Below are 16,300 nucleotides of genomic sequence, written 5' to 3'. Positions count from 1 at the left end.
TTGACCAGTCTAAATTTTGAATGGAATTTAAATATATAATCTGGATTGGAAGCCAATATGGTAGAATTTGATAGCGGTATAGCTGAAATTAAGAAGAAACTAGGTGTTCTCAATAAGTTTAATATTTAGTTTTGGGGTTTATTGTTCCTGAAATCACAAGGAAAATCCTGAATGGCTGAACTGAAGTTAAAAACAAAACAAAAACACAAACACACAAAAAAGCAACACACAAACCTTTAAATAGCTGCCTTAAAAAGCATTTTACATTTGTTACTGCAGCCTGACTTCTTAATTTTGGTGTATAGTATCACAAAGTCGGTCATTCAGATCCTCAGTGTTGATAATAAGGATTTGACCTGGCAAATTTACAGTAAAGTGTTTTTGTATTATTAGTCTCCTGTCCCATTATGAGCCTAAATTTTAGTTTTGAGTGGAGATTAAGGTTGTGCTAAAATAACCTTTTTGAGTAGGGAAGGGAATTCAGGTATTCAACACACTTTGTCCAGTGTATTGTGTTTGTTGAGAAACTGTAGTGATATAATAGCATGTTATATAATAAAAGTGTCATATGGGAGTTGTGTGTGTGTCAGGTAAGACATCAAAAATAAATTTCCATTTCAATTTTGAGGAAAGCAAATAATCATTTACTTTAATTCTGCAACTTATAGTTGTTTGTCAAAACAGTGTAAAATAAAAACACTGTAGTGAATAATTTCTGCGTGTTGTAATCTTTCAGCACTTATCCTCATAAATACCTGAGAAAAAACAAGTGTTAATATCTTATTTTATACAGATGGGGTTCCAGGAAAGAGGCATGAAGTTATATACCCAAAGCATGTGCGAAAGTCTGTCAGAGCAGGGACTCTGGTTTTCTGGCTCATGCCAGGGTTTTGCTGGAAAGATCACCTTTTCTTTTAGAGCACATAAAATCAGTCTTTTCCATGCAAGAGAATTAATTTCTCAGTCTTGTTATGTGTGTCATCATTTCATTTCTTTCATGGGAGATTCTTTCACTTTGGTATGGTTGTGCTTCTCGAATTGTCTGTCTGCGTTTTTTCCCCTCTGAGTCCTCCTCGTCACCTGCTTTTGTATGCCATTTTGTAGTTTCTTCACTTTTTGGCTGGCACTGATGTGTATTTTTAGAATGGTCTCATCATGGAAAGGAATTGGAGTGCTCTTCCAGCTTTCTTTGCACCTGCCAGGCCTCTAAGTTACATGCTAGCTGATTAGTGTTCATCATGCAGGTATTGAACTTAGCTTAGTTGCTAATGCTTTTTTCTTTTTGGAATTTTGCTCAAGTCGTCTACAGTTTGTTTCACCTGAGGTAATTATTATGCATCACCAAATATATGCACTCATTTGTCTCTTGATCTGTTAATTTGTTATGAGGATTAATCAAGCTCTGCTCATGCTATGCTCATACTTGTTTTTGTCTTTATGCTTTTACTAGTGTGTTTTAGATCATCTAGGTTCTCTTAGGAATCTCTTAGTTCTCTCTTAGGCGTGCACATTAGTGTTCATCAGGTTAACCAAGTTATTGCTTATATTGGAGATTCTTCAGAAGATGGTGGTTGTATTCGTTTGTATTTTGGTGGTGTCATCAGAAACTTTGGCAGTGAGAAAGATGACAAGACCCCTCTGTGTTATATTTCAAATCCTGAAATGGACGGGTCTTCTCTGTTATATCACAAAGCACTCAATAATGAACCTAATCCTGTGGTGTTTTTTGTTTTTTTTTTTGTTTTGTTTTGGTTTGGTTTGGTTTGGTTTGGTTTGGTTGTTGTTGAACTATGCAAACCCCCTTGGAGGGAGGAGTATGGAAGGAAAAATACAAAGGATATAGATTGGGCACCACTCAGTGACTGAGCATCAAAGTGCTGAACCAGACAGGGAGCAGAGGAAAAACAAGTCAGAACAATGTATTCCTAAGAACCTTTCTGCGTTGGTTGTAATTTTTTGTGGGTATGTGATTCATCGTAATCTGGATTGAGATTGATGAATTCAAGAAAATCACTGACAAAAAAAAAGAAAATAAACAAAACAAACAAAGAAAAACAACAGCAAAATTGAGAGGAACAGTGTTTCCTTAAATGCAGAATTTCAGTGAAATAGTTATACCAAAATATAACTTGCAGTACATCCTATGGGCCTGAGGAGAGGAGTACATTGAGATTTTTTTTTAAAACACTGTTTTGCCTGCAAGTATTGGGGATAAAATGAGCTGGTTGTTGTTGGTTTTGTGGTTTTTTTTTTTTTTCACTCCCTAAAAATTATGAAATATGTTAAAGTATTCGCAATACATGAATACATTCACATTCCTTAAACTGTGTAGTTACGGGGAATTCAGAAAACACTGTTCTGGAAAACTTGTTGGCGTTTCTGTGAAATTTACCAGTATTTTAAAAGTTAAAGAATATACATTTTAAGGCAATGATTTTGCTGTTTTATAGCTTTCTCCTTACTGAAGTGAGGAGTTATTTTAAAAACTGTTTTATAGATGTATTCTCTTTAGGAGGAATTGTTTTATAAAGAAAAAATAATTAATCAACTACTAGAGACTATCCATCTTCCTTACTAGTATCTTAATTTGATTGAATCTAACTAATTATTTGCATTAGAAGCTCTTATTAATAAAATGATGAAAACAGTTATTTCCACCAAAAAAATGTAAGTAACATCTCGATATATAATTTGGTTCCTTTTATGCTGTTCTTCGTGGAAAATAAACATAATTTGTGCAGGTGTCTGTCTTTTTATATTTCAAAGGTTTTAGGGCCATGAAAGACCACCAAGTCATGATACTGTAAACCTTCATTTAAATAAGTCACGTTAAGTTTAATGATGTTAATGAAACTAATATTTCAGCCTGAGAGCTGCTTCGTGCTATGGAAGAAAAGAAAACCACTATTGTCCCTGGTGCTTTTACCAGAAAATACTCCGTTCTGCCATTGAATTTGATCATTATGACCTATAGCACTTAAATAAAATAGCAGCTAGTCACCTAAGAAAATTATCTGAGGCTTCTCATCAGAGCAGCAGCCTATCTGAGGTCAGTGTCCCTTCTCTAACTGTAGCCAGTAATGGGTATTTCAGAGGGAAGCAAAATAAAGAACATCATGATTAATATTTTATGATTGTGAAACCTGGTCAGTTGAAGTGAAAGGCTTCAGACCCGACTTACTTTATAATTCTCATTCAAGTAGGAAAACTGTTCCATTTGAAGTAAATCGGTTCATTAAATTAAGTAGTTAAAATTAGAAAGTTGCACGTTGGGTAAATGAAATGATGGGCAGCATGGAGGATTTTCAGCTCCTCTATGAAGAAGCTAATAGGAAGGATATTTCCTTGCCTGGATTCTCTAGAAAATATTTCACTGTGGAAGTACTGGGAAACTTTTCAGGGCTGTATCCCTCAGGAGTATGAAAAATTTAATGTGACCTTCTGAGAGAGAAACTTTTCTGGAGAAAGACATGAAACATCCTGTTATTAGCAGTTTTTTAAAGGAATAAATAAAAGCAGGACTAATTATAATCCTCTTGTAATTTGTGAGGGTGGATTTTTTATTTTGTATTTGCTGGTAAAGATGATGTTCAGAATAAGAGCAGCTAAGTTAATACTATCATTGTATAAAATCTGGCGTTTTTCCTTGCTGCCTATTCTAGATGAGGACTTTTAAAGTAACAGTGGGGGTCTCAGTACTCTACAGAAATCAGAGAGAAATGTGTTACAGCCCAAAACCTTTAGTCCTGTAGCACAGTGTACATGGAAATACTGAAACCTTTCTTCTATTTCTTAGTAAAAATGACTGGTTTAAGATACAGCAAACATGTATCTGCTTGGAAGTGGGTGTTTAGCTTAATAGCAGCGGATTAGTTGGAACTCAAAGAGTAATTTATGCATAGATAATTCATTACGTGTTTTCATTATGTTCTGTTTTGCTGTCTTCCCACTTCTTTTTAGCAGAGGTCAGGGTTAGTTCCTTGGTTTAAGCACTGTAGATACATAATTAAAGCATAACGGCAGGGTTTTTTCTTCTCTGTATTTTACTTTTTTTTTTTTTTAACCACCTTCTGTGTCTTGCAGTAGTCTAACAACACAGAAGTGGAACAACTTGATTAAAAAACAAAAAAGACAAAAACCTGTGCCTGCAGGCTGTCTGATTTGTCTCTAAACTTATAGACAGCTGATCTTGTGAGAGCTAACAAATTTTAGTAGGGAAAAATCTGTATTGCAGTGACATCTTTACTAGATTAACACATTTTAGATAGGAGGAGACAATTGGTTGCCTCCTGAAACTGGGAGATGATGACATTATTTCATAGTAAATATTTAAACTTTTTGTTAGTGTTTTTGTTGTTTTGTTTTTTGTTTTTTTTTCCCCCTGTGTGGAGTGGAACAGCTGAAACGTGCCTGACTCCCTTAGAAGCAAGTGAGCCGTTTTGGCTGTGCCTGGAAAGCTCCTTTGCGACCCTTCGCATTCAGTTGTTCTCTCCTCTCCTTGCAGGATGCTCTCCATCACTGGATATTACTCAGACTTGCATCTATATTTGAGTGTATTCACACTACTTAGTATCTCCAGCTCCAGTTTCTTCTTTAGAGTTTCCAAGTCATTTTCCTCAGAACTTTGAGCATCTGGTTTAAAAGGGGAAGGAAAAAATGGAAAGAGGGGTAGGAGGTGGGAGGAAAATGTGTTTTTTGGCAGCTGTAGTTGGGCTGCCTTCTCTGAAAAGATGGGTACAGATACTTCATTACCATCAGCAACTGACTTAATGTGTGAAAGAAGTGCATGGACAGTCATCACCCTCTTTATTTGGATAGATCTCTGTGTGCTTTCTCTTTAAAATTCCCTTTATAACGTGATACCACCCATAGCCTGTGCTCTCTAACAAATGTGAGCTGCCCTTTTTTGTGGATTGTCTCCTCCCCAAAATGACAGCATCGGCCGGTGGGGCTGGAGGCACGTGTGAGGGACAAGCAGCCAAGAGCAGCTCAGTAACTTCACCTGTGAGTGAGCTCTCTGCATCTGAGTGACATTTGTCAGCTATGCTTATGTTTGCAACGAGGGATATGACATCCTATGCTATTTTGTTTTCAAATACAGCCGCTTGCTAACCTTAAAAATATACAAGGAATTCAGTGATCTATTGAAAGCTTGTTGTTTCGTCATCTTGCTCCTGGGTTGAGTAATTATGTGCAGGTGTTGAATAGGGCTAAAATGGAGAAGAATATGCTATTGGGATGATAAATACTTAATACTCAGGCAGTAGATCCTTGTGACATGCATATGATGACAAGTTTTACCCCATGTAGAAAACTTTTTTCTGAGGTGCTGTCTTCTATATGTTTTTAAAAAAATAAATAAACAATTGTCTGTAGGTTGCATCTTCCTGCATTCTCAAAGAGAAATCCTACCAAAATCTTCCTAGCATTGGTAATTTGGGAAGGTCAAATCCCCTTAGCGAACAAAATCCTACTGCGAAACTGCAAAACATTTACCTGTGGAGAGAGATCCCTTTTAAGCATCTGTGTTTTAGCAGTTGAGATCAGTTCCTCACTATTATTGGGTAGCTGGTAGAGGAGCCTTCAGCTGTCAAAGCTTTCCCTATTGTGTATTTGACAAATTGGTAATACCTGATGCAGTTTTCAGGAGAGGGAGCTATAATATTTGACAGCAAGGGCACTATCAGTGTGAAGAAAGACCAATGGCCACTGAATATGCAGCGCTCCATTTAAATTTTGCTGTCTGTGTTAACAATGGACTGTTGTGTGTGCTCACTACACACACACACACAGACTTTTTCTCTCTTCTCTAAACTGTACTCATCAGCATTTTTAATAATATGCATGGCAAGCCTTCCTGCCAAATGTGATAGACTGTAAAGAATCTGGCAGAAATCAATAAACATCCAGCACTGAAGAATTTACATAGTAAATGACGACAGCTTCTTTAGGTTAAAAATCAATAGTACAGCGTTGACCGTGGCCTTGGATGAAGCAGACAGGTAACACGGGGCAGGTGCCGTCCCTGCTGAGACCACAGATGCGGTTGTGCAGTAGCGGAGGGGAAGGGAGACACCAGCACGCATTCGAAGTAGCTGCAGTGCAGTGTTTCCAGTTGGGGTAAACCCTGCAATTCTGATTAGTTTTGCTGAAATAAACACTTTTTAAAAATTCACTTACTTTGATTGCTGTAAGAACATACCTGTACTTACTGCATTGCAAATGCAGCAGGGACAGGATTTTCTGAGGCAGTGTCTCTGTCTGCTCCTGGGGAGCACACTGAGGCATGCTCTGTGCATCTCACCTGTGAACTGATGCTCCTGGCCTCTCATCCCTAGCCTGCAGTTGGACTTCAGGTCTTTGTATGCTGACTTGATAGGCCAAAGTTGGCTTTTCACTTAGTGCAAAATGCATTTGAGATGTATAGGAGAGATTTAAAATACAAATAAGATACAGGTAGGTTACAAGTTTTGGAAGGTAGCTTTTCTTCTTTGGGGATTTGGTTGTTTTTTTTTAAACGTGTTGAATATTGCAGAAAAACCATCCAATATCAATATCAAAGCTGTCAACCACAATATGGAAAGCTGCTCTACATTCTCCCCTACCACTTGCTTTCAGTTTTTTAATGTGACTCTGTCAGACTCAGAGTCCCAGCATCTTGGGGTTCCTTGTGCCTGTAGGGTTTAGTAATTAGTATCCTTAAACTTAAAGGTCATCCTGTTCAGTGTTTCATTCACCCATAGACCTATTCCCCAATTCTCTTGCCAGTGTAGTTTAAATTGCAAGCCAGTGCAGACCAATATGCTGCTGGAATAAAGCTGTTCTTTTGAGCAGATGAAACCAGCTGGAAGATGGACAGTAGGAGTGGGTGATGTCAATTTTTTCCAAGTCTTTAATCTTTGACATTTCTAAATCAAGAAAGCCCAATCCCAGATATCCTGCTTTAGTTATTTATTTTAAACTCTCAGGCCTTCATAGGTATGATATAAAAAAAGTATGTCCTCTAAAGTCTATTAATGTTGTCGGGAAGGGCAGTTTTCTTTTTAGATTTAAATAATAACTACATTTGGGAATGAAAAGTAAGTCAGAGTCGTAGTTTTTTCATTTTGAAGTATAAAGTACCTTTTAGATACACATGTGGTGTCCTCTTGGTCAGGATATTTAGCGCTTTAGTACGTTACTTCTAGGATGTCTTTCTGTTTTTAAAAGTAACAAACGATCTGCATGCTACTTGTTTTCAGAATAAAACCAATTTTTCTCAGTGAATAGATTTTAAAAATAAACTTGTATGTTATCTTTGGCCTTGAGCTGACTTACAACTGTAAGTGCATTGATTTCAGATGACAGGTAACCTGTCTGTCATGATCACCCTCAGAAAATTTCTGCTCTATTTTACCGTTGCTGAGGAAGACATCTCTTCACAGGAGTCCTTAAGCAATACAGGGTTATCTGGGGACAACCAGGATTTATTTAAATTTCTCTCTTTACAAATTAAATCCCATTTGCTACTGTTGAATATTTTCTGGACCTTTAGGACTTAAATCCCTTACATGTTTTGGTTCTATACAAGTTCAAAAGATAATACAAGTAGCATTTTAATTATGTTTTTTGTCTACTAAGAGAATCGATGGAAATTGAAGGTGGACCTGAAAGAATAGTTAACTTCCTACCTTCCTACGTGTGCATTTTGGAGTTTTTGGGAACAATCCTGAGTGGAATCTAGCTTTTTTTTCTTTTCCCTAGTGAAACTAAAAATAATAATAAAAAAAAGTTTACTAAGACCAAACCAAAAAAATCGCACCTCATAGAAAGATTTTTGTCAGGACTTCCATGCCTGGCTCATGAAGAATTCAGGGAATTCATGAAAGAAAAATAGCAATACATGCTGATAATGCCTGTGTTATAGTAAAATGGAAATCTTTTATGTCGGGACCAACAGTGGTTTGTTGTTCAGGATTTGTCCGTTTTATTTATGTGGAATACAAATTCATTCCAGTCAGCCTTTTGCGGAGAAAAAAATTATAGAAACCCTTTCAAAACTGTAAAGCTTATTTTCTCATTCCATATTTAACAGAGCAAGATAAGAATCATTGTACCAAGGGCAAGTTGCTTCTGGTTATACAACTGGATAAAAGCTTTTTAAAAACAAAAGTATGACATTATTAGAAAGCAATGGCAGAATTTGTCTAAGATGAGTTGCAGTAATATTTGCTCCCCTTGTTTTAGGTGTACCGTGTGTTTTTCTGTAATGCCCTGTAAAGTTTTTTCTGTAAAGTCTGGTGTAACGAGGGCCTCCCTTCAAGGGTGGTCACAGATTCTGCCCTTACAGCCGTGCCTCTGTGCCTATTCTTGCATCAAATCAAAAGGCCACAGGCCAGGGCAATCAGTCAGTAGATCCCTGCAGAAATTATTGCCCAGGAAAACACCGTTGGGGAAAGGAAGGAGTCGGAGGTGTTTTTCATCTTGCAGAGATGCGCTCTCCAGACCTGTTGTAAGGTGTTTGCAGAAATGTCAGTCTTCTGCTCAACAGCAGCCTGCACTTAGATCAGACTGACTGTCTGTAACTCAGGGCACTATGTGAAGTGGTCGCTCAGTTCAGCACTTACAGAACTAGTAAAATGGCAGGATTGATGTGCAGGTTTAGGCAGAGCTTTTTACAGCTTGACTGGATTAGGCTATTCCTAATGTGAAGGGAAATACCCAGTAGCTTTCCTTTGGCCACTAATCCTGAGCGATGCTGTTCGGTGTGATTTGGGGGGAGGGAGGTGTAACGGGAAATGTAGACGAGCACAGAAGGTAGGAATTCCATGCTGAAATGTAGAACTCACCCCCTTCTGATCTTTTTTGAAGTTCTAGCCAATTCAAGTGCCTTCCTTTTCAAACTGTGATCACCCAGAATAGAACTAAGGTCACTGCAAGGCTAGCAGTGTAAAATGCTCAATAGGAAAAGAAACGGCACCACGCCATGAAACAGCAAAAAAATTTTTGTTGTATTGTCAGAGATAATACAGAGGTTATTGGTAATGCTTTTTGAGGAAGGAAGCTTCCTGAAGAAATGGGCTGAGTTGCAGTTTTATTTATTTTTTTTTTGCTGTGTCTGAGGTTGTATGCAACACAGGGCAGAAAGCAAGATACTTAAACATAATTCAATTAACTTGCTTATTTGTTTGATGTCTTCAGTGTGTGATCTGCATGTTCATAATGGGTCCACATGGGGATAATTGACAGAAGCAGCTAATGTGAAACTTAAGTTAAAAAGTTGCTTTTTTCTAGAATATGTAGAATAAAATTTCTTTAATGTAATGAAGTATCCCCTGACTTCAAAGCTTATTTTAAATATTCTGGTTAATTTACTAAAGGATGCACTTAGGAAATTGTCTAGTGTTTGGTGTCTTTCTTTTTCCAAGTACACAAATCCTAATCTAAAGGAAGACTAAAGAAATTGTTAGGCATTTTGAATTTCATCAGATTTTGTATATATTAGTGAGTTCTGAGCTTAATATTGTTTTTATACTTTATGCTATTTGATTAAATCATTTGTTTTTAGGTTAGAATTTGTTTTTAAGGTAGAAAATTATGTGAAGAAGAATATGAGATGTTTTCTTGTGCTCTTTTTTTTAGTGAAATGACAAAAACAGTGGAGATTTCTGGGGAAGGTGGACCCTTGGGAATACATGTAGTGCCCTTTTTTTCATCTTTGAGTGGAAGGTAAGATATTTTCTGCATTGCTCAAGGAGTATTTTAATGAAAGGATTTCAGTTTCAGTTCTATTAAAGTACCTTCTGTATAACCATAAGGAAGAACAAATGCTTAAAAATATATAAAAATTGTTACTTGAGTCTATGACCCTGTCTTCCATTGCCAAAATGTTTACTAGTCTACATGAGTTACATGAGACAATACCAACCAATTTGTTCATATTTGTTCTTTTATTTGTCTCTGTTTTTCTTCTCTGAATGGTAAACTAGACTGAGTAGAACAATGTACATGCATTTCTAAGATGTCAGGGTTGGTTATATATATATATATATATTTGTTTTGTTTTCAGTTGGATTTCTCTGCCTGGGCCCTTCCTTAATGACTTGTCAGACAAGAAAAGTCAAAAAAATATATATATCTGATTGCCTGGTCATGCCTCATTTTTTTCAAGCTACCTTTCAGATTTGGTTGCATAGCATTTATAAAATGTGTACTATACCATGAACTTTTCTTTGTCACAATACAATTACTTTAATTATAAATGATTTAACATAGTCTCTTGAGATCACAAAAGCCTATTATAGCAGCATGCTCATATTGATGTACTGTAGTTAAGACTGTGTCAGCATTTTCATTATAACTATTTTCCAAGCTATGTAACTGGAATGGTAAAAATAAAAATAAATAAATAAAACATCTGGACTGAAATTTGACATGTGAAGGCTTAGCCAGAGAGTTAATTTGACACTGGCAGCCCTGTATAAGAGATGGGAAATTGCCAGTGCCATAAATGACACTATTATATAGTAAAGTGGCTGCCTGTAATACAAAGCCAATTATTGCAAAAGTAAAAATTGTCTAATCCTTAAATGTTTCTTTACTTGTCAACTTTCACGTAGCACAGAGAACACGAAGGATTAGGTTGCCTTGTAAAGGTCTATATGTGTAAATGTTTTCTCAGTGCCATCTGTGGTTGTTAGTGAACCCACATGCCTTCAGAATGTTTTTTTGCTAAAGGGGAAAGGAGATAACCATTGGCTGGAAAAATGTCATCACTGTCTCAAGAAAAAAGTTGGTCTTGCATGGGAACTGAAGGATGTCTGAGTTGTGTGAGGCTTTGCAGGCTGCCTCTCTTGAGCAAGGTGCTTGTGTTCATTGCCCAGCACAAAACGCAGACAGTGGTTGTTTGGTTTGGGTATGCCATGAATGTTGGAGTGTGTACACTGTATTTCAAAATGTGATGAAATCACAAGATGTTAAAATCAATTATTTTGTAACTGTAATACTGTTCTGTATTGAAATTTCGCTGTTTTGGATGTAGCTTTTAAAGACTTTCATAATGAAAAAAAGGAGTTCCTTGGTCTGCATTGTGTACATTTTATTATGTCTTATCTACAAATGCTCTTGGGGATCCCTCAGAGCACAGTTGTGGGTTGTTTTTTTTTTATTATTATTTTATTTTTTTACAAATGTCCTACTTATTTAAACAGTTATTTTGAAATTGTAGTGACCTTTGGCAGAACCATACATCTTCGTAAGAGCACTAGGGTGACTTAAATCACTCTTACCTCTTAAACACTAGACCCAAGCTTAATTAAATAAATTTTAACTCATCAAAGATGAGAAAGTACAGAAGGACATCTTTTATTTCTGTTAATGACAGGGTGCAATTTATGGGGGCACGTTGGCCATGACCAACTTGGTCTGGTATTTCAGTTGTAAACAGTTATCTACTAATAAGGTAATGCTGGCTTTAGACCTAGTGCTGCTGCAGAGCAAAATTTTTCTAGAGGTAGTTAAAACATCTTATTAATTTATGAACTCTTATATAGGAATTACAAAACTAATGGAAATATTTTTTCCCTTTCTTCAGCACTTAGATATCGTTAAAAAAGGAAATTAAAATTTAATAGTGCATTAAAACAATGCTAAAATTGAGATTGTATGAAATAATTAATGGAGTCATGAATTTCAGCTGCCATAGCATGTGTAACTCAAGCCACTCAGTTACCAGTGCTCACAGTAGGTTTTAGACAAGTGTGCAAGCTTATAGCGTTACATGAATGCAGCACCTAGGCACAATAGGATTAGGGAAGATTATAGCAACTGACTTAATTTTTAATTTCTTTAATTTCCCTGCTTCTATTGGTTTCTATCTTCCTGTAATTACATTGAATTAGTTCTAAGCGTGTGGCTTCTTGATTGCAGCTGGTTGGATGCTTGTCATCAGTAGGGCTGTGGGTCCTCACCTCTGCTTGCCCTTTCAGTTCTTTAGTGAAGGGTAACACAGGCTGCAAGAAAATCCTGATGTGATTTTTTTTTTTTTTGGTGAGATGTTTTAAAGACATAACATTCAGTTGGAACCAATTTTTCATTTAAAGTATGTTGCTTTCAACATAAATATCAATTTAAAATCTTACTATAAAGTAAATCTAACATCAGAATGTTACGCGTGAACAATGAATATCGTGTCATTTGAAATGGCTTGCTGTGAATATGTTGAATGGAATTAAATATGAGAGGCAGTCATGAATCTGAGAAAAAAGTGCAAGACTTCTGTTTTGCGATTGGAGTGCTGGCAAAGTTGGAAATTGCACATTAATATTTTATGGAGTATAATCAATAGAAAATGGTCTCTAAAGGTCATCTGTCTGTGCTGATGTGGTATGGAAATTTAGTGGGTAAAACTGGATGATAAAAGGTCTTCACAAACATGCAGTTGTCAGGTTTTTGGGACCTTATATCACTTGATATATCTACGCTAAGCTGTGATTTGCAATATAGATACTCCAGGTAGGTCAGGAATAGCCCAGTGTTCCTAGCAGTTAGCCACACTGGAGTTTTACTTCACTGAATGCATCATGAGAAGTTTCTGTGCTGTACATCAGTTTTCAAGTTGCAAGTAACTTTTAAATAAATAAATAAATAAATAAAAGACAATAAGCCCAAACCTTAGGTTTTTATGTTCTGCTGCTGTCCGGCAATGTGAATAAATGGCATTGCTGTCGTGTATCACAACAGGGTCTTGAGAACTGAAAAGTTTCACAGACTTCTCAAACATAGAAACTTTGGTTATTTCCATCTTATTCTATTGCTGGTTTAGTTTATTACAGCCTAGTTAGAACATTACCTTTTAAATCATTTGTGATTTTCTTCAGAACAATTTAATCTTAGTGTCAGACATGTACTGCTTAAACTATGTTCAATCTTTTATCTGAATGTGGAGATCTAGGTGTTTTCCTTCATTTCTCTAAGTATGACCTACAAGATTTAATGCTTCCAGAAGTTCTAGCATCTGGATTAGCATTAATGTCCAGCAGTTTTTCTTGGTGTTTCTTGAAGTCCACTTCCTGTTAATTGAAGCAAGAACTGGAAATTCTTCCTTTAGATTAAGCACTTCATAACAGTCTATCTCATCTCGTCTTATATAAAGCAGAGATAAATGTATATATTTAGTTGGTATAAATTAATACCAGCAGAATAAGGAAAGTTTTCATATTAAAAAATAAAATCTTTTGCCTTTTAGGATGCTGGGACTCTTTATCCGTGGTATTGAAGAAAATAGTAGATCTAGGCGCGATGGGCTTTTCCATGAAAATGAATGCATTGTGAAGATCAACCACGTGGACCTCATAGATAAAACCTTTGCACAGTGAGTGCTGTTTTTACTGGTATTTGTAACTAGACAAGATTTTATACGATGCTGAGTTTATAGAAATGGTTTGTTTAAGTCGATAAATATTTATTTTGGTTAAAATGATGGAAAAAATGATAACTGGCAGAAAGTTTGTGATTTTTTTTCTGAAACCTCTAAAAAGGCGTAAATTGGGGATAAGAATCTTTTTGTAATCGTAGTAAACCCTTTCTGCTTACTTAATTTAAATGACTTCATTTTTTAAACTTATCTTCACTTTCTAATTCTTCTGTTATTTCTCCATATTGTCTTCATATTTTTTTCCTTGTAAGAACTTCAGAGTGAATCAAATTCGCAGCATATTTTTGATGTCCTTTTTCAAAGGAAATTAGATTTTTCTGAGTCTAAAGCTTTTTTAGGACTTAGGTTTTTAGATATACTAGTACTGTCAAACTATGATTAGTGGAGTTAAATGGTAAATCTCACCTTTTATGACTTTTATGAAAAATCTGTTGACATTTATTATCCATCTCAAATTACTTTAAGTAACAGGTTGCTTTGATTGGCTATAAATTAATTTGACATTGTTGCAAGAAAATAGCCTCTCAAATTTCAGATATTTGCTGTAGTAATTAAATAGGAATTTGTTTTTAACTTCTAATCCATATATTTAGACAGCTGAGTGATTGTTTATAATAAAACAAAAACCTATTGAGATCTCAGGGGAGTTGAGGCTTGGCTTAACTTTCTGAACAGTAAGCAAAATGTTTAAGATTTCTAGATAAAAATACATAATTTCAATTTTAGGGATAAATATTGGCAAAACAGGCTTTGCTAAAAAAACCAACATGGTTTGGTAGTAGATACTGCCCTGTTTCTGTGGCTGTGTTTTTTTCCTCCTGATGGATTTTCCAGTTACTGCTTTCTGAATATTTGGTGGTAAATATGTTCTGATCTACCATCGTACCGTGTAGCTGCATTGGCCTTGGACCTGAGGAAAAAACTATGGGCAGTGCAGACTCAGCATCCACAGTACATGCATTTGGGGGCTAGGGGAATATTTTTGGACAAGCTCTAGCCTTTAGGTCCCCATGAATTCTCCTCAGTTACCTTCTAGAATACCTTCTGCATCATCACCCCTGACTGTTGAGAATGGCTAGAAAAAAGCACCTTTCCAGACTGAAGTTAATCTTATGAATATGCCTTTTAGTTTTCATCTGGCAAGATACAATTGTATTAACCTGATAGAAGTCCAAGTTACAAAAATGCAGCAATTCTAAAAGATGTGAAGTACTGTCCTGATGACTACTGACCCAGAAATAGTCAGCAGATTTTCCTTTGATGGCAAAATCTGTTTGCTAACTTCAAATAGACATTTCTTCATAACCTTTGTAAAATCTGTTTTAACACTTAGCAGAGATTGTTACATACTGTCTCCTTCCATTTTCAGCAGAGGCTTTCTAGTACTGCTCCTGGTGATTGCTTCTTCTGCAGCTGTAATAGCAACAACCTACTTTCTGTATTCCCACATTTATAATATTTGTATATATTGGGACTACTGGTCTGCTTTTTCATTTGCTGTTAATCTATTCAATTACATTCTGTTGTGTTGCAAAGCTTCTAGCACCTCTTTTAATTGACTCCCTTATTTCTTTAAAGTATGCGTTTGGGGTCTCCAGAAATGTAAATTTCTCCATCCATTATTTTTTCTCTTTGAAGTGCATCCAGTTATTTTGCCCCTGTAGACTGCATTTAGACTTTCCCAAAGGATGACTTGTGTTATTTCCACTATTTTTTGTTTGTAGGAGATCTTATATTTTCTCTTTCATATATTTAAAATATTCATCTTCTGAAACTGAGTTTTTAAATTATCTTGTAAAATGTAGCCATGTGTGGCCACTTGCAAGGATGGAGATGAGGAATGAGAGAAACCCGGTTAAGACTTTACATCCTTATGCTGCGAGCATGCAGTGATTTTTAAGATCAGGATAAAGTCTGTCCTTGAAAACCTATAACCCCTGCAGACACATTGGGATAGTGCAGTTAAAGTTTCACTGAAACCTAACCCTCAAGGATGATGCTGGAAGAATACCCTCACAACGCTCTTCCTGATACCTTACTTCTCTAAGTTTGAGGTTTCTCTTCTGGTCGTGTCTCCTATCAGAGACAACACAATTGCTCTGACTGCTGGTGCATATATGCTCAGTGTAGTCAAGACATTTTTATCTTGCAGAAGTATCCCTTGCATCTGTTGAGACTTTGCTATAACTTCAGCATGTTCATGTTGCCAAAAAAAGCACACCCAAAACAGCCCCTCCCACCCAGGAGCTATAGCTGCAAGGTGGATGTACTATGAAGTATTGTTGGTCTGGGAAAGCACTAGGTGTGCATTCAGGATGGTAACATCTGCAGTGTCTTGTTCACTGTAGCAGTGTAGAAAACTTTGTTTACTTCAGAAGTACATTCAGCATTGACTTTTGTTTCATAACAGAGTATAAATCCAAAGCCAAGGTTTCAGTGAAATACTGACTTTGATGACAGATATGCTCAAGAAAGGTAGGAGGTGTGTAAATTGTTCTCAAAGGACATCATAATTTAGATATGTGGTTTAGTGGTAGGCTTGGCAGTGCTAGGTTAACGGTTGGACTTGATGATCTTAGAGGTCTTTTCCAACCTAAAAGATTCTACGTTTCTATTTAAAAATAAATGTGGTCATTACTTCTCCCTTTGACTTGGCTTTTGCTAAGCAGAAGTACTTGATTTTTTTTCATTCCCCAAAAATTCTTCAGGTACTATTTCTGTTTTTATTTAAGTTGCCTTCTGCAATGGGCTTTCAGTCCACTTCAGCTAAACCCTCAGAAGATGAGAAAGGAAAGCACAGAAAGTGTTCTACTTTGTTCTTTCAGAACTCAAGGTTTATAACATATCTTTAACTGATATGACTTGAGTCTACAGGTCGTTCAAAAT

General features: G+C 36.2%; 1 protein-coding gene across 3 annotated transcripts in view; it reads left to right on the top strand.

Annotated features, from left to right (window-relative positions):
* PARD3B (par-3 family cell polarity regulator beta) overlaps nt 1-16,300 on the top strand; it is a 401,316-nt gene that overhangs the window by 165,947 nt on the left and 219,069 nt on the right. For all 3 annotated transcript variants that reach the window (XM_082763760.1, XM_082763759.1, XM_082763758.1), the window contains exons 6-7: nt 9,622-9,708; nt 13,226-13,351. In XM_082763760.1, coding sequence (XP_082619886.1) covers nt 9,622-9,708; nt 13,226-13,351 — 213 coding nt within the window. The remainder of the gene's footprint in view (nt 1-9,621; nt 9,709-13,225; nt 13,352-16,300) is intronic.

The sequence above is a fragment of the Aythya marila genome (genome assembly GCF_965140915.1).
Source record: "Aythya marila genome assembly, chromosome: 6".
NCBI classification, from domain to species: domain Eukaryota; kingdom Metazoa; phylum Chordata; class Aves; order Anseriformes; family Anatidae; genus Aythya; species Aythya marila.
The sequence above is the reverse complement of the archived record's forward strand: the minus strand, read 5'-3'. Positions and strand labels throughout refer to the sequence as shown.